This window comes from Podarcis muralis, chromosome 2, assembly GCF_964188315.1.
Source record: "Podarcis muralis chromosome 2, rPodMur119.hap1.1, whole genome shotgun sequence".
Classification (NCBI taxonomy): domain Eukaryota; kingdom Metazoa; phylum Chordata; class Lepidosauria; order Squamata; family Lacertidae; genus Podarcis; species Podarcis muralis.
The window spans coordinates 124,802,162-124,825,741 of record NC_135656.1 but is presented as its reverse complement, the minus strand read 5'-3'; the positions used below and the strand labels follow the sequence as shown (position 1 = coordinate 124,825,741).

Sequence of the window (23,580 nt, the reverse complement as noted above, 5' to 3'; positions counted from 1 at the left end):
CGTTGGAAACAGAATCTAGCCTGGGACTTCTGGGGGTTTGAGGGAGAGGATGAAGCTGCCAGGAAGGAAGGCGGGGGGGGGGGCAGCTGATTTTCAGGGATCTCTTTCTCTGACGCTTTATAAGATCCCTGGGCAGGAGGGAGAAGCTCAGGCAGCCCCTCCAGAGACGGGGACCATCCCCAGGCAGGAGCCTCAGCCGGAGACCGAGCGAAAACAGCAGCAGGGAAAGGGCAGCTAATATTGGGGGGGGGGCTGGATCTCCCCAAGAGGGGAGGGTTCTCCTCCAGGGAAGGGGCTACGGGGGCTCCTCTCTGTCTCCCCCCCCCCCCGTGTGTTTCCTCATGGGGCTCCTCAGACACCAGAGCCAGGGATGTTCTTTGCACAGGGGAGCTGGGGGCTGGAGGGGCTTTTATTGGGGGGAGGGGGGTCTCCTTATTGGGGGGCTGCCAGGTCTCCTCGGGATGCAGGCTGGGGGGCGAAGGGGGGAGCCCCCTCCCTCAGCAGACAGTTGTTCCCCCCTTGAAACTTCCGTCCTCTTTCCGGATACATGAAGGAAGGAAGGTTTAGTGGCTTAAAACGCAGCGGAAGAAAAGCGCATCTCGCTGTTTTGAAGCCTGAGTCTGAAATTTCCCCTTTTGCTGCCAGAGTAAAGTTTTGGATGGAAGTGGCAGATTTTTGTTAAGCTTTACATTCCCCCCCCCCCCAAAGGTTTTCCGGGGAGGATATTGATTCACACGCGACGCAGCAACGATGGAGACATCAGAAGACGCTGAGAAGGCAAAGAGGAACTTGCAGGTCGAGCGAGAGCAGAGACAGCCCTTGATAATGCTCTTTCCAGGAGTTCCCTGCCTGGCGACCGATGACGCTGCCTCGGCTCGGAGGCGGATTGGACGCTCGCGGGGCGGGGAGGCGGAGTGGGCGGGGCTTGGGCAGGAGTTTCCCCCGGGCTGAGCGGAGAAAGTCCCATTTGGGAGTCTTCGGGGGGCGAAGAAGAGAGAAGGATGGGGGGCTCCGGCGCTGCGCCTTTGGCCTTTGGGGGGCTCCTGCTGGGGATGCTGGTGGTCTCCGCTTCGGAGGGGCTGGGCGTGGAGGCGCCTCCAGGTGAGCAAAGATTCTGCCATGGGGGGAGAAGGAAGAGGAAACTCCGCTTAGCGGGACCCCCATCGGTGGGGCTCCTTTGAAGATCCCTCGTAGATGGTCTTCCATGATAATAATAATAATAATAATAATAATAATAATAATAATAATAATAATAATAATAAATTTTATTTATATCCCGCCCTCCCCAGCCGAAGCTGGGCTCAGGGCGGCTAACAACAATCAAAATAGTCCAACATTCTAAAAACATTCATTATAAAATTAACTAAATCAAATTAAAATCAAATTAATGGCAACCATCAAGCAAAATTCTGTGCAGATTGCCAGAGGAGGGGGTCAGGCTGCGCCCTGACCAAAGGCCTGGTGGAACAGCTCTGTCTTGCAGGCCCTGCGGAAGGATGTCAGGTCCTGCAGGGCCCTGGTCTCATGAGGCAGAGAGTTCCACCAGATTGGAGCCGCGGCCGAGAAGGCCCTGGCTCTAGTTGAGCAGTCAGTCCGTAAGTGACTGTGAGCTTAGCAGTCAGTCCGTAAGGTGACTGTGGAGGCCAATTCTGGATCCCCACGTCCTTCCACAGGGGGGACATTGGTTTCAGGGCGGGAGTTGATCCCTTGAGGGTTTGTCAAGCGTCCCTTCCTCTTAGCATGTTTCTCCCTTTGTCCTGAGTTCGAGTGTCTTCAAAGCCCATGACACCTTCGGTAAAGACTGTTCTCCAATTGGAGCGCTTGCAGGCCAGTGTTTCCCAATTGTCAGTGTTTATGCTACTTTTTTTAGATTTGCCTTGAGAGAATCTTTTAACCTCTTTTGTTGACCACCAGCATTACACTTTCCTTTTTTAAGTTAGGACTAGAGTAGTTACTTTGGAAGATGATAATCGGGCATCCGAACAACATGTTTTAGTTCAGTGAAGTTGATGTTGAAGAATCCTTGTTTCCCCACGGGGGCTCTTTGCTTCTTCCAGGACAGGGGGGGTGCAAAGGGGCAGGAGGGAAGGGGAAACACTCCCCCCTCTGAAAAAGAGCAGCTCAGGCTTCTTGGACTGGGAAGAAGAGAGCATTTATTTATTGCTATTAATTATATCCCACCTTTCAGGATTAAAATCCTACCCCAGCAGCTTGCAAATAACAGTCAATTGAATTTTAATAAAACCACAATATTCACACCTTAAATAGTCTTCCTGCAGGACAGCTGATGGCAGGCAGCCCTAGGGGACTTTTGGGGGGCGGGGAGGGGGGAGCGCAGCTGAATCTGGCCCTGAGGTCTTCTTCACCTGCCTCTCAAAATGATCATCATTATTAGTCCATAACCAATTATTAAGTCTATAAAGGACTACACATAAGGCATAAAAATACCTTTCATCTGCTCTTTCTCAATAGTAAGAAACCCAGGCAAGTGCGTAGTCAGGATTTCTGTTAGGGAGGGGCAGAACCTCAGTTTGCTATGAATTTTTCTTGGTTTTTATTGATGGGGGGGGCAGTTGCCCCTCCCTGTTCCCCTTGGCTACGCCCATGAAAGCAGCAGCGAAACTGGGGCAAATGGGTCCTTGCTCCGGGGACCCTGAACTCCCCCCCCCCTCGCGGCAGGTCCCCTCTCTCAGCCACCCCCCCGCCCACCCTGCCTTGGGGTCCTCTGGGTGATGAAATGGGCTCCTGCGTAGACTGGCGTTGCTTCCTGCGCTCTGGGAGGGAAAGCGAAAGTGAAACTGGCTCTCCAGGGGGGAGGGGTCTCCTCGAGGGGAGGGGTTTTTTTTTGGAGTGAAGCCCCCTTCAGAGCAGAGAAGCATCTCCCCCCGTCCTCGGCATCTCGCCCTTTTCCTGGTCTCTCTCCCACCCCCAATATTTCCTCTTCCAGCCGGAGGGCAATCAAACGGGGGAGGGAGGTTTACTTTTTTTAAAAACTGGGAGAAGCATGGGCGGAGCCATCGGGGGCAGGGAGCAGCTGCCCCCCCCCCGAAACAAACAAACAAAAGCAGATAGCTCGGTTCTCTCTGTTACAGGAAAAATCTTAGGGCTCCCTTGGACAAAAATAAAGCACCAACCAGAGCAAATTGAAGCAAATCAGCAGCCTGTAGGCCTGGTCTTTATTGAAGAAAGACTGTCGCGACAGGGTGCTCCCCTCACTTGCAGGTGAGAGGAAAAGACCCAGAAAAATAGTGTGCAAGGTCTTATAAAAACTTTTGAAATTCCCCTCCTCTAGGTCAAGCCCACGGGACGCAGGTGGCGCTGTGGGTAAAAGCCTCAGCACCTAGGGCTTGCCAATCGAAAGGTCGGCGGTTCGAATCCCCGCTGCAGGGTGCGCTCCCGTCGTTCGGTCCCAGCGCCTGCCAACCTAGCAGTTCGAAAGCACCCCCGGGTGCAAGTAGATAAATAGGGACCGCTTACAAGCGGGAAGGTAAACGGCGTTTCCGTGTGCGGCTCTGGCTCGCCAGAGCAGCGATGTCACGCTGGCCACGTGACCCGGAAGTGTCTCTGGACAGCGCTGGCCCCCGGCCTCTTGAGTGAGATGGGCGCACAACCCTAGAGTCTGGCAAGACTGGCCCGTACGGGCAGGGGTACCTTTACCTTTACCTTTACCTTAGGTCAAGCCCACCCCCCAGAAACATCATGCATATATTACAGAAAGGAGGGGTTGAGGGAGGAGTTGGTGGTAACCTGAGTATCTTGTCACCTGGCTGGTTCCTCCTTTCCCCCCTCCCCATGAGTCACTTCCAGGAGACAAAGGGGAGTTGGCAGTTTCCTGCCCCCAGAGGGAAGATCTGATCATTGTCCTTTGTTTCAGTCCATGCTGAATCCACTCCCATATGCAAGTTCTTTGTGGTCTTGATTGTCTTCTGTCTGGGATCATCTGGGCAGGGCTCCTGCAGATGTGCTGAGACAGTGAAGGGATTTTGGCTGACCAGGGTCAAACCCCCCTCCCCTTTTGTTAGTTCTTGTCATATGGAGTAAAATAAAAATGGAACAGTGCAAATCCAATGTATGGTTGATTTTTCTATGAATTTATAACAGAAATGTGGCGTTTGTATTGTGTGAGTGTGTGTGTGTGAAGTTTGTACAAGCAGAATGATTGGGGTGGGGGGGGGGTTCCTGCTACATCTCTCTCCCCCCTCCCTTAATCCTGGCTACGCTCATGGGGTCCCGGGTCTTTGAGGTTGTGCCTCCCTCTCCACAACGGCCTTCCTTCTGATTTCCCCCTTTCCTTTGGGAGGAGCTGAAGTGGGGGTCTCCCAGCTCAGTCTCTGGTGCCCTCCTCCTTGCCCGCCATGGGATCACGTGACACGAGAGAGAGAGAATGGGAGAGAGACAGACCATCTGTCTCCTGCCCGGCGGGGGCAACTCTCTGCTATAGTGAGAACTGCGCCCTCAAGGCTGTCGCGAATCCTCACGGCGCTTTCAGCGAAACACTAAGAGTTCCAGGTTTTTCCAGTGCAGTCTTTTTTTAATGTGAGCTATATACAGGCATTTACAAAAAACAAAAACAAAAAAAAACCAGTCCATACAGAGTACCTACAAACAAATACTCACCACCACAGCACCACCACACTACAGCACAACCACCTCACCCACTGTTAAACAGGCCAATCACACTAATCACACTCCTGCTGAGTCACTCTGACCCAGCACTTCCCAGAGTATTGCATCATCCTGTTGAAGCCTGCAGACTTATTCAGTATCCTGCGAATCCCAACAAAGGCAACTGGAAACCGGAAGTCTCCACCCTCCAATTTTAATTCTCCCTCCTCCCCCCCGCAGAGCATTTCCTGTACCAGGGGAAGGCCGAGTGCCACTTCTCCAACGGGACGCAGCGGATCCGCTACCTAGAAAGGCACTTCTTCGACCGGCAGGAGCTCATGTACTTCGACAGCGACCGAGGGAAGTTCGTGGCTGTGGTAGAACTGGCGGAGTCCCAAGTCAAGAGATGGAACCAGGACAAAGACTTCATGCGGAGCAGGAAGGCCGCCGTGGATTCCTACTGCCGGTACAACTACGGGATCTTCGATCCCTTCTCCCAGTCCCGGCGCGGTGAGTCCAGAATGGGGGAGGGGGCGTCATGGGAAATGGGCCCCCTGGAAGAACCCAAAATGAGGGGGAGTGTGGGGTGTGTTAAGTTGTGGACGAACATATCAGACGACACAGCGATTCTTCCAAAGCAGCTCTTTATTTGTAAGCTGGAACAAAAAGGAGCTCAGTCAGCCTGCTTATATAGAGCTCCAGAACAATTGTAACTGTTGCAACTTTCTAAAACTATCCAATCACTGAACGTCACTTTTCGATCCTTCATTTGCATACAAACTATCCAATCACTGAACGTCACTTTTCGATCCTTCATTTGCATACAAACTATCCAATCACTGAACGTCACTTTCGATCCTTCATTTGCATAACTATCTACAGTATCCCCCTGCTGGCCCAGGGTGAGAACATCAGTACATAACAGGGTGGACCCGGGACTTCCCCCCCCCCGGCCCCCTCCCGCTTTCCCAAGAGATAAAGGGGCCTTTCCTGATGCCCCACTCCTGGCAGAGTTTCTGTGTCCCTGGAAGCGTCACAAACTATTTCGTGTATTGCAATCTGGAGGGTGTCTCTCTTACTTTATTTATTTATTATTAATTAAATTCGCATCCCACTGTATACCTGTAGGTCTGAGGGCAGCTTGCAACACAAAATTGCAGTATTTACAACAACAACAACAATAATAGAAGTAATGAATTATTATTATTATTATTATTAATACCCCAGCCACTCTGGGCAGCTCCCAACAAAATTAAAAGCACAATAGAACATCAAACATTAAAAACTTCCCTAAACTTCCTTTACTGCCTGTGCTGTCTATGGTTCTCCCTCTCCTCATTCCACCCCCACAACAGCCCTGTGAGGGAGGCCAGGCTGAGGGGAGGGCCTGGCCAGGGACACCCAGGAGACTCAAGGCCCAGGGGGGATTTGAACCCAGGACACAGTCCAACGCTGGACTCCATTAGAGTGGGAGGCTGCAAGGGGGGGGGGGAATAGGCAGCCTTTCAGGGGGAGAAGAGAGCACATTTCAAGCAGAAACCCTGAACATTTTAAAAGTACAATATGTTGTTATTTGGACATCACTCAATTAATAATTGTGACACCTTAGCATGTCGTTTCTTGCACACTTGACAAGGATTCAGGTAGGGCTACGATATGTCCAGGTTTCCCAGGGAATTGGGGTGTTTAAATTGGGGGGGGGGGTTAGAAATTAATCTCAAAATCACATACATTCAGGATTAAATAATAATTATTATAAACACGGTCCATTTCCTTCCCACCCACTCATTACTGTTTTCAGCCACCAGGCTCCCCCCCAGCTCCCCCCCCCCCCACATTCTCCAGGGATCATCCCTAAATCAAAAGTATATTGAAAGGAAAATTAGTATAATGACTTGGGGGGGCGGTGGTTGTGGATTTGCATAACATCTGCTCTATATCACACACAAATTGATGTGCTGTTTTTCAGTTGGAGTGAAGGGCCCAAAAATAAATTGGTGATTCTCTCTCTCTCTCTCTCTCTCTCTCTCACACACACACACACACACACATACCTAGATGTCTGACAGGTGAAGCTTTCCCAATAATTCCATTTCCACAGGAGAAAAGGGATTAACCTGTTGAATTTCTGCCTTCCTCTCAGCTCTAAAAGGCACAAGAACCTCAGCTGTTTTTGTGCAATTCCCATCATCCCTAGCGAGCAGGATCAATGGTCAGGGAGGATGGGAATTATAGACCAAAAACCCAAGTTTGGGAAACACTGAGGAGACCATTGTACTGTAAGTTAAGGATACTGTGCAGTGAATTCTGAAGATCATCCTGTGTGCTAGGAAAAAAGGAAGGACAAACTCCTGAGATTCCCAGGAGTGGGAAATGAGACAGAAGGATGGAAAGTGTGCTAGGAAGGCGAGGGGGATCCCAGGAACCCCCAGTTTGCGGAATGCGCAGCCTGACACTGGGGAAACTGGGCTGACTTTGGGTAGATGGGGGGGGGGCACAGGTGGGAGTGGGAAGTTGGGGGTGGGAGCGTAGGCTAGACTGACTGACCTGGGGGGTGGTGGGCTAAACTAGGCTTTCTGTCACTCAGGCAAAGACCCAGTTTTGTCACACACACCCCTTGTGTTTTTGCATACACGCACAAAACTTGACACATTTGTTCATAAAGGGCATAAAAAGGGCTAGTAAATTTGTCTGTGTGCGTATCTGGCTTTCATTCACCCTTAAGTAGATCTCCTCAGAGAGTAGTAGATCATTTGAGGAATTCTAAGGAATATAATGACTGTAAATAATAATAATAATTAATAATAGAAACTGTGATAATGATCAGGCACATAAGTAAAGGTAAAGGGACCTCTGACCATTAGGTCATCTCGCTTTCCTGGCCAAGGGAGCCAGTGTACAGCTTCCTGGTCATGTGGCCAGGAGGACTAAGCCGCTTCTGGCGAACCAGAGCAGCGCACAGAAACACCATTTACCTTCCTGCTGGAGCGGTACCTATTTATCTACTTGCACTGTGACGTGCTTTTGAACTGCTAGGTTGGCAGTGATAATGATCAGGCACATACCTTTCCCTTATATTTCCCGCCCTGACCTGGCCACAGTGATCTATGCGACGGTCATCTCCAGGCTTAACTACTGTAGTTCGCTCTACGCGGGGCTGCCCTTGAAGCTGTCCCAGAAACTCCAGCGGGTGCAGAATGCTGCAGCGAGGCTCCTCACCGGGTCTCTGCCATGGGAGCATATTCACCCAGTGCTTTTCAAGCTGCACTGGCTCCTGGTGGAGTACAGGGTCAGATTTAAGGTGCTGCTTTTGACCTTTAAAGCCCTTCACGGCCTAGGAATCTCGTACCTACGGGACCGCCTCTCCTGGTATGCCCCACAGAGGACCTTAAGGTCCATATATAGCAACACCTTAGAGGTCCCGAGCCCTAAGGAAGTTAGATTGGCCTCAACCAGAGCCGGGGCTTTTTCCACACTGGCTCTGGCCTGGTGGAACGCTCTGCCTCATGAGACCAGGGCCCTGCGGGATCTGATCTCTTTCCGCAGGGCCTGTAAGACAGAGTTGTTCACCTGGCCTTTGGCTTGGAGCCAATTTGATTCCATCCCCCCTCTTTTTTTCTTTTTCCTTTCTCCTCCTGTGATGAGGCTGCATTTTAATATTTTAATGTTTCAATATTTTAATGTTGTATTTTAATTTTGTTTTTAAGTTGTAATCATTCAACTTGTTTTTATTATTGCTTGTAAGCCGCTCTGAGCCCGGCCTTGGCTGGGGAGGGCGGGGTATAAATAAAAAATTATTATTATTATTATTATTATTATTATTATTATACCAGAGAGTAAGTCCTACTGAACTCAGTGGTATACTTCTGAGTAAAAATGCTTAAGATTGCAGTATAAGACTGCAGAATCTTTACACAGTTATCTCTGAGTAAGCTCCATTGAATTCAATGGGACTTCTGAGTGGTAAAGGCAGTTTAAGGCTCTAAAGAATAAAATAAAAGAATAAATACTCCACAACTTTCCTTTAAAAAGAAACCTCTTATAACGGCTTTACTCGCGTCCCAAACCGTCTCTAGATCTACTCCTTGATTTAAATTAAACTTTAAGGCTCTAAAGAATAAAATAAAAGAATAAATACTCCACAAGTTTTCTTTAAAAATTGCTGGCTGCTGAACCATTGCAATTAAAGAATTGGCTACATTTTCCTTCCAAATTACAGGATGGGATAAATACAAAGAGCTTCGTATGCCAGCATTACATATCATTCATTGCAGGTATTTTATTTTCAGTATAAAGAGGACTCAGTTTTTGTAGCTGATTGTAGGCAGCAGTGCCCTCTCTACGTGTTCACGTGGTGTAAACACGTATGTTGTCTTCTAGAGATCCAAATACACACACAAACGCACAAAATGAACACACAAGCAAGCAATACTCCAAAGTGCTTCTTCTGCTCCCCAAAGGGCAGGAGGGGATTTTCTGATCTCTTCACCACTTCTAATTCATCTCTGAGACTTTAAGGGAAGCAAAAGAAGAAAGAAAGAAAAATAAGACTTTCCCATTTCAACTTTGCTTGGAGAGCAACCTTCTCCAGGATTTCTCTTTCGCACTCAGTTCCAAAAACAGACAGGCGGAAAGGGAATGGGAGATACTTTTCTAGGTTTTCCAGCTTCCCCTTGCAGATTAGCATCACTCTGGTGCTCAGCAGATGCTTTTAGACTCTAGAGCCACAGGGGGGCTGCGGACAGAGAAAGGCCCCCCCTGCAAGCTGGGAGCCTCAGTTGCGCCCCTCTAGAGGCTTCACCCTGGCTAGCCCCCTCCCACATTAACTGTGGCCTCTGTGACAAATTGGTATTTGGGACCCCCGCTAATTGATTTATTGGCCCTCAATTAGCTATGCATGGCAGCCCGGTCCGGCGCGCTTCCCTCAGCTGCGCCACTTAGCTCCGTCGTTCAGTAGCTCTCAGTCACGCCTCAGCAGAGATAAACACAGCGGTGATAAAACTGTCACGTCCTTTCACTTAGCTTCCAGACAAACACACGCAGCCAGGTTTGTCCTTTTCAGTTCTTTATTCCGATTTCCCCCCAGGGATCTCCTGGGCTCCTTGCCGCCATTAGGAAAAACTGCGACCTTCTCCCTCAAAGACCAGAGGGGAAGAAGAAACTCCTCCCAAACTCCTCCCAGCTTCTACAGCTGACGTCAGAATATTGAGGCATCCTGGGAACTTCTTAACCTGTTAAGTTCCAAACCTGACACCCCCTCTATGCCGAAACCATTCTGACGAGACCCTCTGAGTTCAACACCTTGCCCCTTGCCTTGAGCCACTTTCCGGCATCTTTCCCAGGCACCTGTTGAACCCCTTCAACACCCCCAGAATCACACTGTGCGACACTTTTCCCCGCACCTGTGACCTGATACCCTACTGACCCTTTAAGGCCAGCAGTTGTGTCTTCTCCGTCAGACTCTTCCCCCTCTGACTTGACACCCTGTTTGTGAGCTTTCTCCATTACCGGAGATGAAGCCTCACACCTGGACACTCCTTTCACAACCCTTGGAGATGCCCAAACCTGCCCTGAACCCTGACCCTGGACTTGGTCCCCATCACCGGGATTGAACCCTGATTCTGGACCTGATCCCCGTCACCGGATCCAGCAACAGCCTCCCTTCTCCCTTGAGAAGACTTTGCACCCGTCACCTGGTGACGTATTCCCTTTTCCTTGAAAAACTCCTCCAGAGCAGACCCAGTAAACTGTGACCCTCGGTTGCTCTTGAACCCTTGCACCTTGGTGGAAAACCTTAGTTCCACCTCCACAACCCAATCCTTGATCAGTTGCGCCGCCTCCCCCTGTGATTTGAGAGACACCAGCCCCCCCGGCTGTGGTCATCTGTCAGCGATAGCACAAACCTGGCCCCACCCAGACTCTCACACCTCATGGGTCCTGACAGATCTGTGTGTGAACAAGCTCAAAAGCTTCCTTGGCTACCCTCCCAAACCCGGGAAAACCAAGTACCCTTGCACCTTTGCATGCCCTGCACCCTTGGGACCTCCCACATTTCCGGAGTCTGTACCCTTTGTGCACCTGTGCAACTTTTGCACATCTTTGGGAACCTTCCCACCACCCTCCAGAGGTGACTCCAGAACAAAGAAATTATTCTTGCTCTTCGCATGGTGACCAGTTGTCGCCCCCCTCTGAAAATGGAACAGGTATCATTTTCAAAGCATTTTTGAACCCCTGCTTCGTTAGAGCAGATACAGATAACCGACAACTATTCAGTCCCAGCCCAACGTAGACCTCTTGCTCCTCCTGTAAAGGAGAGAAAAACACGTTAGCCACACCACAGACTGATTTTGTGCTCCGTCTGTGAACATAACAATTGTTCCTGTTGAAAACAGCCCTGCAGTTCCGCATTCCGCCTGCAGGCTTGCCTATCAGGTGCTGCCTGATAGCAGAAACCAAAACACCCAGCGTGTCACCGTGTCCTGTTCTTCACAGTTGCCATAGAAGCAACAAACGTCCTGCTGCCTCTGTCCTTGGCAGCGTCCGAAACCGCAACATCCTGCGTTGCTCCGAAGACCGGACTTATCTCAGAGTTCCCAGACAACTCTGCAGCACGTGTCTCCCTCTGCAGCAGATGGCTGGCCTTGAAGCCTGTAGCTGTGTCCTGTTTCCCAGGCTTTGACTTCCGACGCAAACATCTCTTGGCAGCCTTTGGAAAAAGAGGCTTTTCTGTGCTTTTACTGCTCACCGCCCCCCCCCCCCACTGCTCCCAGGGCTCCCAGGACGCTTTCCTGCACCCCCAGTGGTAGGTAAAGGGCTCCCAGCAGCTTGCCTCTCTCCAAGCTCCTCACGCAGATGTTGAACTCCAGTGGAAAAACACTGCTCTTGGGCTCCTCCCAGCTGGCCTCCTTCTCCTTCTCCTTCTTCCGGAAAAGCACTCCTTGCCAGCTCCGCCCACTCTGAACCTCCACTTGATTCCAGCACGTACAGTGGAAAACTTTTGAACGTGCCTTTGGAAAAGTCCGCCCCCCCCACCTGCTCAGCAGCACTCCTTGTGGCTAATGCATCAGGGACAGGGGCTCCAGCCGTCTCTAGGCTTTTGTACTCCTTCTCCAGGGCTCTGGCCTAAGCTTCACAGCAAACTCCCAGACAGCCCTTTTAGACTTTGCAAACCTGGCAGCAACAGCAGCAGTGCCAGTAGTCCCTTCTGTTCTGAAGCAGCCATCTCCCGGCCCTTGCTTCCGCCCCCAGCTTTACACAAGCTTCCTGGAGAGCTAGCCAAACGGCCTCTGGCTTCCTGGCACCCAGAACAGTAGACTTCAGATCAGCAGCCAGGTTGCCCAACTTCTTAAAGTGAGCATGGAATGTCCTCCAAGACCTGGCAGCCTGCCTTCTTCCGTTCTCCCAAGGGGCCCCAAGCTGTACTCACCAGCTTTATCCAGCACCCGTCCGGAGAAACGATCTTCCAGCTGCTCTTGCTTTTAGCTCTGTGTCCCAGCAGCTTTCAGCACAGGCAGACCTTTCTGTGTCTTTCAGCCAGCTGCTTTTAGCTCCGCAGCTCCGTCTCCTGCCGTGCTCCGTTGCTCTGCCTTAGACCGCAGACTTCAAACGCATTCCGGCACTTCCAGTGACAGTTTTACAAGCGGTAATTACCCATAACCTGTGACAAATTGGTATTTGGGACCCCCGCTAATTGATTTATTGGCCCTCAATTAGCTATGCATGGCAGCCCGGTCCGGCGCGCTTCCCTCAGCTGCGCCACTTAGCTCCGTCGTTCAGTAGCTCTCAGTCACGCCTCAGCAGAGATAAACACAGCGGTGATAAAACTGTCACGTCCTTTCACTTAGCTTCCAGACAAACACACGCAGCCAGGTTTGTCCTTTTCAGTTCTTTATTCCGATTTTCCCCCAGGGATCTCCTGGGCTCCTTGCCGCCATTAGGAAAAACTGCGACCTTCTCCCTCAAAGACCAGAGGGGAAGAAGAAACTCCTCCCAAACTCCTCCCAGCTTCTACAGCTGACGTCAGAATATTGAGGCATCCTGGGAACTTCTTAACCTGTTAAGTTCCAAACCTGACAGCCTCTCCCTCCCTCCCTTGAAGCCTCCAAGTCCCTCCCTGCAAAAATCTCTGAACTTCCTTCCACATCTCCCTTGCCTTCCTCCCACAGTCCAGCCCAAGGTGAAGATCACCCCCACAGACAACATTGAATCTTCACCACACAACACTCTGCTGATTTGCACCGTGAACCGCTTCTTCCCTGCGGGGATCGAGATCAAGTGGTTCAGGAACGGGAAGGAGGAGCCCAAAGTGTGGACCACGGACCTCATCCGGAACGGGGACTGGACCTTCCATATTGAGGTGATGCTGGAGACAAAGCCAGAACGTGGAGATGTCTACACCTGCCAGGTGGAGCACGCCAGCTTCGAAGGACCCATCACGGTGAAATGGGGTAGGACGCCTTCCCAGCCCCGACCCACCTACTGCCCAAGGGAGTGGGGGACATTTCTGGGGGGCTATGTGGGTTGCTGCCACCTCAGGGGGCTGATCCCAGGCCTGCCTTTGCTCACCCATGGCTTTTTCTTCCTTCAGAGCCACAGTCGGACTCTGCCAGGAGCAAGATGTGGACGGGGATTGTGGGGATTGTGCTGGGGCTGGTCTTTGGGGCCACTGGACTCGCCCTTTACCTGAAGAACAAGAAAGGTGAGGATGGGGTGCCAGGGGGAGAGGGAGGGTTGGGTGTGGGGCTGGATTGAGCTCCAGGCTCCCCTCCTGTTCTTAGGCAGAGGCTCTGGAGAGGGTTCTGTTCCTTCTCCACTCCTAGGAGGTCCCTCTTGGTGTCTCCAATGGAGCCTCAGCTCTTATGGAGATGGTCTGAGGTTTAAATCTGTAGATGAAGAACTAATCCTCCTATCCCTCATATGAGGGAGAAATTCGAAAGCATCTCTGACTCTGAAGCTTTTGAGCAGAGTAAGGACACATGTTTTGCAGCTTCCTGGTCCCAGCACTTTTCATCTGAATTCATCTGAAGGCAGCCCTGTTTAGGGAAGCTTTTAATGTTTGATGCATTACTGTATTTTAATATTTTGTTGGAAGCTGCCCAGAGTGGCTGGGGAAGCCCAGCCAGATGGGCGGGAAATAAATAAATAAATAAATAAATAAAAAATAATAATTCAAAGGCTCTCTCTCCCTGCTGAGCGAAGGGCCTTTGAGACACTTACAGTCATCTCCCTTGGGTGCCTGAAATAAATCCCAGAATGAACAACTGGCCAATGCAGAGCCCCCCAAAAAGAGGCAGCCGAAGGAATATGGGAGGGTTTGTGGGTGGGGGCATTGGGTAATGGGAAAGAAATTAGTTGGCGAGTTTTTTCCCCAGGGTCCTTTCTGTATTGGGAAGGAAATATTTATTTCCTACAAAGACTTTTCTTTCACCCCTCAAAGTCCATAGGACAGAACGAGGGGGGAAAGTTCCTAGCTGTGCCTGGAGTGTGTCATCTTGATCTTGGGGGGGGGGGTGTTCCCAGAAAAGCTATTTATGGGGATATCTGGTGCTGACTGAATCTTTCTATTCTTTTCTCTCTCTCCCAGGGCAAGCTGTTCCTCAGCCTGCAGGTAACTTTCCTCTCTGCTCTTCCATCCTCCTCCTCCTCCCCCAACCCCCTTCTCCTGGCTGCTTGCGGTGCCCCCGCCATGGCTTCCTTGTAGAACAGAGGGGAGGGGATTTCTATGGACAAATCCATCCCCTGAGGCACACACTCCAATATCATGTCCTGGAAGGGGGTCTCCAGGGGAATGCCCACCTGGGAGACAGTCAAGCAAAGTTCAAGGCCAAGTGGGGAGACCAGGGCTGGTGTTTGGCCCTTGGGGAACAAAGCTCTTCTGCCCATTGCAGGGCATCTATTCCGGGGGGGGGGGTCCTCTTTCGCTCCAAAGGCTGCATCCCCTCAATTTCCGTATTGCTGAGTGGATTACTTTCTGCCCCTCTCTGTTCTTGGTCCAGGCAAGCAAGGGGCATCTTCAGAGTTCAAGGGAGGTGGAATCACTCCTGGAGGGTTCAAAGCGGGGACAGGAGGAGTGTCTGGAGAGAGCCATGAGGGCCAGAAAGAGAGGCCTGGGGGCCACATTTGCTCCAGGGTCTGTGGTCTAGACAGATCTCCTTGGTCTCTTCTGAAGCTCCTCTTCTCCACTGCCAAAGCCAGCCAAGTCTCCCTCCCTCTGCCTCCTTCCCTCCTCAGAGCCCCCCCTGCCAGGCCCATAACTGGTGGCGATGGGAATTGTAGTTCACAATATCTGATGGCCGCTCTATGGAGTATCCCCCCCCCCCAATCTTGCCAGGGATTCTTCTGCCCCTTTCTCCCCATTCCTCACCCCACAGTGATGGGCTTGTCTCTCTCTTCTCTGCCTGCAGGACTCATCAGTTAGACTTCGCTGCTCCATCAGGATCCTGGCATGTGGATGTAGCAGGAGACCCCCCCCCCCCTTCATTACATCGTAATGCACAAGCACCACACACACACCTCCCACCTCCCGAGCCTGGAGATGCCCCTTCTAGAGGGGCATCACCCCCCCAATGAAAGCCTTCCGTAAATAAGGAAGCGCTAGCTCCGCGTATTACCCTTTTATTTTCATGTATTTTCCTGCAACGCTCCACCTCGTCCTATCTTTATTATGGGTAGACCGGCTGCCTGAACTCCGGGTCAATCGGCTGCCATTTCAGCCAATCAGTGTTACCGAACAGCGCCTCTTGTGGCGGCCACGCAGGTACTGCAGGCAGCAGGAGCTCGCTTCTCTGTCTTTGACAGTCTTTTAATACAAAGTTTCCGAGTTCAATTGACCGTGACTGATTTAATCAAAATGTTGCGAACCGCTTCTGGAAAGGCGAAAGTGCTTTGAACTTCAATGACAGTATTCTTCATAAATTCACCATAAATCTGCCATATATCGGATTTTCACCGGACCACTTTTATTCTGCTTCACATAACAAGGATTATGAAAGTGGCCTGATACCAGTCGGCCATAATCCCTTGACCGAGCAGGCACGTACTCTGCAGCCCTTCCCAGTTGACATAGCAACCTAGATAGTCATCTTGATGGGCTCAGACGAAAGACTATCAAAGACACAACGAACTGCATACACTTGTGTATTCAACACAGACTATGACAAAGGGGCCGTGACCGGATTCCCCTCAGGGGGCAGGAAACTGCGCCTTTCCCTTTGTTTTCTGAAAATGACTCATGGGGAGGAATGGAGGGGGGCTCCGGCCAGGTGTCAGGATACTCAGATTACCTGTGCAATCCCTCCCCTGACTCCTCCTGTTCTTAATATAGTCATGATGTAAATATGATGTATTTCTAGGGGTGTAACTTAGGGGATTAGGAGCTAATAAAAGTTGGGGTCTTCTTTTGTTCTGGGCTTCCATCTTGCTTCACCTTGTGGGCGGTGGGAGTCCTGTCGCAACAGTCTTTCTTCAATAAAGACCAAGCCTACAGGCTGCTGATTTGCTTCTAAATTGCTCTGGTTGGTGTCTTGTTTGTCCAAGGGAGCCCTCGGATTTTCCGGTAACATGGAGAAGCTCTGTTCTTCCTGCCAGTTGCCCTCTGTCCATGCTCAGAGGGTGGAAACCTCCTTGGAAGGTGGGTGGAAGGAGTCACAGATCAAGAACGAGTGTCCACCCCTCCCCCACCTCTGTTGCTTGCTTGTCATTTGGGGAAAGTTTCTTTTTCTGTTTCCCTTTCCGCTTGTTGATTGCAAGTTATGGCAACCTGATTCCTTCTTTGCACCTCTCTGCTAGAGAATTTGCGCCTTGAATCTCCCTGGAGGAGCCTGAGCTGTGTCTGAAAACAGCCATGGATCTTGTCAGACTGCCAGGACTGGTCCTTCAAGCCCAGATGGGGATCCTGATCCTTGAGATTTCTCATTGCAGGAGGTTGGGCTAGATGACCTTGGGGTCCCCTCCAATTCTACAATTCCATAAAATGCTAAATGGCCAAATATATTTATTTAAAGCTTCTCCCCACAGCCCTGTGACACGGAGGATGAGTCCCGCTTTCGGAGAGAGTCCCTGCTCCCCACCCTCACCCTGCTGACTTTATCTCCTCAGGGAGAGTAGTTTGTTAATTTCTCTGTAAATAATCCTGCTCTTTTGTGATCTTAAGGATCAGCCCTCTTGTTGTGTTCTGTGGCCAAAGGAAGGACTGGACCCTGATTAAAAAACAAGACACGAAGCTCTCGGAGAAAAGTGCGTAAACCACACCCCTCACCAGGCCATTTTATTAGCAAAATAATCTTTTACACAGTGCTCATAAGAACCAATCATATTTCCTCTGAGCATTTCATCAAACCCCACGTGGGGAAAAAGTTACACTACATCACTAATTAGCATGCAAATATTTTGGGGTAAATAAGTTGAGAACTACAAAGGGGTGCATCTGGCAACCCCAGAGGTAAGAAATAAACATGATAAGAAGGATGGCCAGAAAGACCAGATCACTACCACCTTCATGTGAGATCTGTTTCCTGGCTCCAAGATTAACATTTTAAGATTATATATAAGAAACTACATCAAAGTAACTTGCCCATTATCTTTTATGGCACAGGATGCCTGCCTGGCGAAGCAACTGCTGTGTACGTGACGTGAGGAGAGAGAAATGGGCAGTAGAGTCAAAAGGGCATGAAAGGGGCATGAATGTAGAATCTTATGGGATTTAAACCCAGTCAACACAATGCTTTCATCGTGGACACGATGGCTTGATGTATATTTTATAATTCCTCATGGTAATCCCATCTGATCCCTACACCCTCTGACTGGGATCCCCACCCGACCCACGTCAAGGCAGAAGCAGATTTCACAGCCTTGAAAATATTTCCTCTGAGTTGCACCAATGAAGATTTTCTTCAGCTTCCCTCTGTGGTCCTTCAACTAGCTTATTTCAATTAGATGTCAACATTCAAGTAGCACCACACTTGACAATCCTGGGTGTAAGAAAAAGGGCTGATCTGCCCATTTCCACACAACTTCACCTGAAAGAAGGTGACCTTCAGTCATACCTCTAGCACTTCCCCACCTTTGGGTTATTGACTTCTTTAAGGCCTTTTAATGTAACCAGTTCAACACCCCAAGGTGGTTTACCACACAAACATCCTAATACAAGAAAGAAACGTCTGTTTCAATCCAGTCTGTGTGTCAGCCATCAAAGGGGAACTGATTTGGGAGCCATTTTTCCCTGGGAAAACCCTCCACACACTGTGTGGTCTCCTGAGGTGATTCATTATTAATTTGATTTCAAACTAGCTATTCAGGAGAGCCAAATGCCTTCTCCAGTGTTTCCACAAACTTCAGGGGGAGGGAAAAAACATCTTTTGAATCCTCCTGTGACTCAAACTCCTGAGGGAATTTTCTGTTCCTCCATTTATCTGACATTGGGCCCCTTGGAGGAGGGAACATGGAGTCTGTTGCCCCCCTGGGCATCCCTTCCTTGACCCTTCAGGCCCTGAGGAGGGAAGGATGCCAATCTCCTCAGGGAAGCCATTTTCTCCTCATGTTTGGGCTCCCTCAGGAGAAAAGAGCGGGAAACACCTCAGGCGGAGTGAGGCTCCCTTGTCTCTGACCAGGTTCCTCACAAATGTCCCTGCGTGTTGTGAGGGGGGAAAATGTCTGCCCTCTTGTCCACAGAAACTCTCCAGGATTCGCTAAGAGACTCCTCTGTCCCATTTGTTGTTTCTGGGGAAAACTGACAGGAAATCTCAAGGTTGACCAAGGTCTGAGGGAATTTCTAGTATCCCCTCAGGACTCGGAGGGAAACACAATGGATGTCCAGATGAAACCCCCACCTGCCACACCTCACGACCCCCCTGAAGTGATGGCACCTCCACAAACCCCCAAGCCCCACTCCTTGGCCCCAAACCCTGGCATTTGGGGGCTGGGAAGCAAGGAGGAAGGAGACCCTGTGACTCCCATGGTGGGTCCTGACTTTATCCACCACAGTCCTCCTGAGGGATTAACACAACCTCCATTAGCCCCCTTTGCACCCCTTTATCAGACTGGGAGGCAGCGTCAGCCAGCAGAGCAGCAGACCAGACACCATTTTAAAACCACTTTTTGCTAGTGGGGAGGGCGGGTAATAAACCCCCTCAGCCTGCCGAGAATCCCAGGAGGCTGGTGAGGGGGAAACACTCTGGGTAGTTTTATTTATTTCACTTCATAAAATTTATACATCAGTTCATTGTGGGGGAAAAGCAACACCTCAAAATGCTTTACAAAAATATAAAACAAGGGGGAAATTGCAACCGTGCTTTAAAGCACAAACACATGAAAAAAAAGCATTAAAATCACCTCAGCTTCCTCAACATCTGGGTCAACTTGTCTGAGCAAGGATATTTTCAAAAGGTGCCAAAAAGAGAACAATGAAGAAGGCGCCTCTTGGTTTCATTAGGCAGGGAGTTCCAAAGGAGAGAAAGGAGGGGAAAACACTCCCAGGGGCCCATATTTACATGTATTCATTTATTTATTAAATTTCTATACTTCAACTGTAGCTTTCAGGGCGGTTCACAATGTAATGGCAGAGGAGGAACCAGGACCATCAAGCTCACCCTAAGACAGGGAGCAAACACTACAAAATCTGCAGACGAGAAGGGATTTCCTCAGAGGGAAAAAGACCCAGGCATCACCAACCACAGGCAGGGTTGGTCTGCAGAAGAGAGGGAATGTAGGGGGTTGGACTAGATGACCCCTGAGGTCCCTCCAACTCTACAACTCCATGAGTCTTTGAGGAGGAAAAGGGCTTCAGAGCCCCCTGCTTGGTCCTCCCAGGAGCAGGCCTCGTCCCAGATACCAGGGATGAAATTTGGAAAAGGCTGCTCCGCTCATCCCTAGAAGGCCCTGGGAGGATCTTGGGCTCTTGGGACCACGTGCCCTTGGCAGACTCTCCTTCTTCAAATGGTCCCATTTCAAGACAAATGGGCCCTTTCACATTCACAGGACCTGCGGCTCTTTCTGCTGAGGGGGGCCCTGGCCTCCTGCCCCACAGCCTTGCCCTGGCAGCTCCCCTGGCCCCCCTCCCCACACGATACTTGGCTGAAGGTTCTCCTTTGCTTCTGCCTTGAGATCCAGGAGAATGTTTGCTCTTTTGCTGAAAGAGAATCTGCAAAACAGACCCCATTCTCCCTTCTAAAGAAACCGTGACAACTGCAAGGTATAATATTGCACAGCAGGCTGGGCCTTGTCTGCCAGTCCCTGTGATGTCCCTGCACAAGCCTTGGCCCCAGAAGGGACGCCTCTCCCAAACCCCTCTCTGGGGGGTCATGTCCCTCCTGGAGCCTCTTGCCAGGGGGAGGAAGAGCTGGACGACTCTTTCGACTGGCATTCATTTTTGGAAGGAGGCATTTCTGCAAGGCACACACAGAATAGGGGCAGAATAGGGGGGGGGGGTTCCAAAAGAAGGCACTTTGCCCTGGATTAAAGACAAGTCAATTGAAAACTCATGGGATTTTTTGGCGTTTAGAAGAAGAAGAGTTTGGATTTGATATCCCGCCTTTCACTCCCTTTAAGGAGTCTCAAAGCGGCTAACGTTCTCCTTTCCCTTCCTCCCCCACAACAAACACTGTGTGAGGTGAGTGGGGCTGAGAGACTTCAAAGAAGTGTGACTGGCCCAAGGTTACCCAGCAGCTTCATGTGGAGGAGCAGAGACGCGAACCCGGTTCCCCAGATTACGAGACTACCGCTCTTAACCACTACACCACACTGGCTCTCAGTTTATTTGGGGCCTTGTCTAAAAAAGAAAAAGAAAAAGTTCTACAATTTTGGGGGGTCCTGGTTTTTACTTTTTGAAATATGGCAACCCTAATTATTCTGGTCTCTGCTTGAACTGAAACTCTCCCTTTTAGAGCTCAGTCAGTAGAGCATGAGACTCTGAATCTATGGGTCGGGGGTTTGAGCCCCACTTTGGGCAAAATATTCCTGCATTCCAGGGGGCTGGACTAGATGACCCTCGTGGTCCCTTCCAACTCTGCAATTCTAGGATTCTACCATGTGTAGAGGAAAGATTGCCTTCTTGTGGGCAGTGGAGGAATGATGTAATGTTGGTTGGTGGGAACTGTTCTTGAGTGTTGCCTTGTCACACACATGCAACACCACAACAGTCCTGTGAAAGGAAGGGGGTGCATTTCTGCAGGCTGATGTCCATCCATCCAGCTGCCCAGGCCCCAGCACCTCCCCCTAACAGTGAAGGGTCCCAGTCTGGAAATCCCCCCTTCCTGCTGGAGATGAGGCAGTGAGGGATTCCAGAGAGACAGAGGCGCCCTTGCTCTGGAATTCCCTTGCCAGCAGGGAGACTTCAAAAGCCCCCCCAATGCCTCCCCCTTCCCTCATTTAGTAGGGAGACTTTTCATCTTGTGGCTGGGTCATTTCAAATCCACTTTTTCTCTCTCTCCCTGCAATATTAAGCAATTCTGGCTCTTATGATCCCTGCAGGGTATTAAGTGTCGTTCTAACCTCCCTATTGCAGGAGGAAAGAGGAATGTGGGGCTTGCTTATAATATCTTAGGGTGGCAGGATTAAGATTTGGGACTGGGACTTTCGGATTCAGAGCCACTTTTCGCATGAGATTTTTTCCAACTATTGGAGGAAAGTATGTCTGAGGTTTATGATAAAAATATAATTATTACGGGTGAATTTAATGGAGTAATCTCACTGGACTATGACAGAACACTGAGGGAAAGTATCTCAGAAGAAGGCAAAATACCAAATACTTTTTTGATATGGTTAAAACAATGGATCTACTAGATCAGGGGTCAGCAGACTTTTTCAGCAGGGGGCCAGTCCACTGTCCCTCAGACCTTGTTGGGGGCCGGACTATATTTCGGGGGGAAATGAGCGATTTTGGCCCGCCCGCAAAGAGGCCTGAAGATGTTTGGCTTTACCTGTCCCAGTTGTCGTCCCAGTAGCCCCAGTTGGGCTTCTCCAGGGCAGGTTGGAGGCTGTGTTGGCCGGAGAAGACAGAAGCAGCAGCCCCGGCGGAGCTTTCCAACTTTGCTGGAGTCTAGCCCTGCGGATGCTGGATTGATCAGAAAACGCGAGGCGGCAGGCAAGCAATGAGGAAGGAAATCAGTGGCCAGAAGGTCTGATCATTTATTTGCTGCAACAAAGGTCTCAATCTCTAAGAAAAGCAAAAAAGAAAATTTCCAGAACAAAGATGACATGAGTTTTTAATAGTTCCCACAACACATTTCTCAGTGGGTCATCAAAACATCACAGGTATGTCCCGGAAGAGGAGTGGTGTTGGGCAGAAATCTGTGATGCAGACATGCCCATGTCAATCACACCTTGTTTCAACATCCATCTAACACAAGGAAAAGAAAATATCCCCCCATCATCACGGAGGTCCACTTCCGAGGGTCTTCTGGCAGTTCCCTCACATTTACAGGGTACCAGGCAGAGGACCTTCTCGGTAGTGGCACCCTCCCTGTGGAACACACGCCCCCATCAGATGTCAAAGAGATGTCTTTTGGAAGACCTCTGAAGGCAGCCCTGTTCAGGAGCAGGGCGGAGATCTCTCAGAAGTGGAGGCTTTGCGCTGAGAGATCCCTGCCTCCACTCCTCCTTGCTTGCACACAAGTAGGAGCGGGAGTGGGAAGCTCCGCTGAGGAGCGGTCTGGCTGCCTTCAAGTGGTGCAGGGGCTCTCAGATGCAGCTTCCGGGCTGCCTCCACCTTCCCCAACCCCAGCAACTATTCCGCCTGGCTGCGGGGTTGCAGGGGATCTGAGGCGGAGGTGGGGGGTTCTTTAAAATTCTCCCTTGAGGGGAGTGCAGCCTCAAACCCCTCAACGGAAAGGGTGACGGAGCCTGTCCCTCCCCAGCTCAGCAGCCCCCTTCCAGCTCCTGTTCCCGTGCAAGCAGCAAGGCTGCCTAGCGGAGAAGCCCGATCCCATTCCTACTTGCCGCCCGGCCCGCCTTCCCTCACAAGGAAAACAGAAGTATGGCACTCAAAACGGAAGTTATACTCAGAACAGAGCATGTTCGGCTTCCGAAAAAAGTTCCAAAACTGGAACACTCGTTTCTGGGTTTGAAGAGTTCAGGTTGCAAGTAGTTTGGGAACTAAGGTGTTTGAAAACTGAGGTACCACTGTATTTATTTTTCTCAATTACAACTGTCTTTTCCCCCTCCCCCAGTGGTGAAAATGAGAGTACTGTAGGGATCAGATGGGATTACCATGTGGAATTATAAAATATACATCAAGCCATCGCGTCCACGATGAAGACATTGTGTTGACTGGGTTTGATATATTGACGATAATTTCTGATTAAATCCCATAAGATTCTACATTTGTGCCCTTTTCATGCCCTTTTCCCTCTGCTGCCCATTTCTCTTGCTTCGCCAGGCAGGCATCCTGGGCCATAAAGATAGTGGGCAAGCTTCTTTGAAGCAGGTTTCTGTATGGGAATCTTAGGATGTTAATCTTAGAGCCAGGAAACAGATCTCACATGAAGGGGATAATGATCCGCTGTCCTCCTGGCCACCCTCCTTATGACCTGCGGGGTTGCCAGATGCTCTTCTTTGTAGTTCTGTTCTTTGTTTACCCCAGAAATATTTGTGCTTAATTCGTTTTAGTAGCTTAACTTTCTCCCCACGTGGGTTTGCTGAAATCTGATTAGTTCTTACGAACACTCTGTAAAAAGTTATTTTGTGAATAAAACGGCCTGGGCCGGGGGCTGTGGGAATCGGACAAGCACAGAGAGAAACGATTATATGCACCCTTCTCAGAGTCTTGCTGTGTGTATTCTTTTTAATCAGAGTTCAATCCTTCCTTTACTTTGCGAACGCAACAAGTACCCCCTAAGCATTTTTTTTAAAGAAAAAAAGCACTGAGTTATACCATAACATTACAGATCAATGGAAAGACAATTTAATGAAGAATGTAAGGCAATAACTTTTATGAAGGATTATTTATTACAACAGTAGTCATAAAGAAGAAATGTGAAACAA

The 23,580-nt window shown here is 50.1% G+C and overlaps 1 protein-coding gene and 2 long non-coding RNA genes across 4 annotated transcripts in view; 2 read left to right on the top strand and 1 right to left on the bottom strand.

The window, feature by feature from the left end:
• Window positions 1–950: 950 nt before the first annotated feature.
• Window positions 951–16,110, top strand: LOC114590073 (H-2 class II histocompatibility antigen, E-S beta chain-like). Of its 2 annotated transcripts, XM_077923392.1 has the most exons (6): window positions 953–1,101; window positions 4,846–5,115; window positions 12,771–13,052; window positions 13,193–13,303; window positions 14,189–14,212; window positions 15,009–16,110. In XM_077923392.1, exons 1-6 carry the CDS (start codon window positions 1,002–1,004, stop codon window positions 15,020–15,022), a joined length of 801 nt encoding a protein of 266 aa, XP_077779518.1. In that variant the 5' UTR covers window positions 953–1,001; the 3' UTR covers window positions 15,023–16,110. The 2 variants fall into 2 exon arrangements, with proteins under 2 accessions (XP_077779519.1, XP_077779518.1); XM_077923393.1 differs by lacking the exon at window positions 14,189–14,212 and having other exon boundaries at window positions 951–1,101.
• Window positions 3,088–4,068, top strand: LOC144326695 (uncharacterized). Its single transcript, XR_013391673.1, has 2 exons — window positions 3,088–3,292; window positions 3,675–4,068. It is a non-coding gene; the product is annotated as an uncharacterized LOC144326695 (long non-coding RNA).
• Window positions 16,111–18,760: 2,650 nt separating the features above from the next.
• Window positions 18,761–23,580, bottom strand: part of LOC114604181 (uncharacterized) — a 63,923-nt gene continuing 59,103 nt past the window's right edge. The window contains exons 2-3 of the long non-coding RNA XR_013391657.1: window positions 21,519–21,754; window positions 18,761–20,740 (exon numbers count right to left, since the gene is read on the bottom strand). This is a non-coding gene — a long non-coding RNA (uncharacterized LOC114604181). The remainder of the gene's footprint in view (window positions 20,741–21,518; window positions 21,755–23,580) is intronic.

Coding starts and splice junctions, on each gene's coding strand:
- LOC114590073 (XM_077923392.1), top strand. CDS start 1,002: ATGGGGGGCTCCGGCGCTGCGCCTTTGGCCTTTGGGGGGCTCCTGCTG. Junction 13,053..13,192: donor ACCCATCACGGTGAAATGGG/GTAGGACGCCTT, acceptor TTCTTCCTTCAG/AGCCACAGTCGGACTCTGCC. Junction 13,304..14,188: donor TTACCTGAAGAACAAGAAAG/GTGAGGATGGGG, acceptor TCTCTCTCCCAG/GGCAAGCTGTTCCTCAGCCT.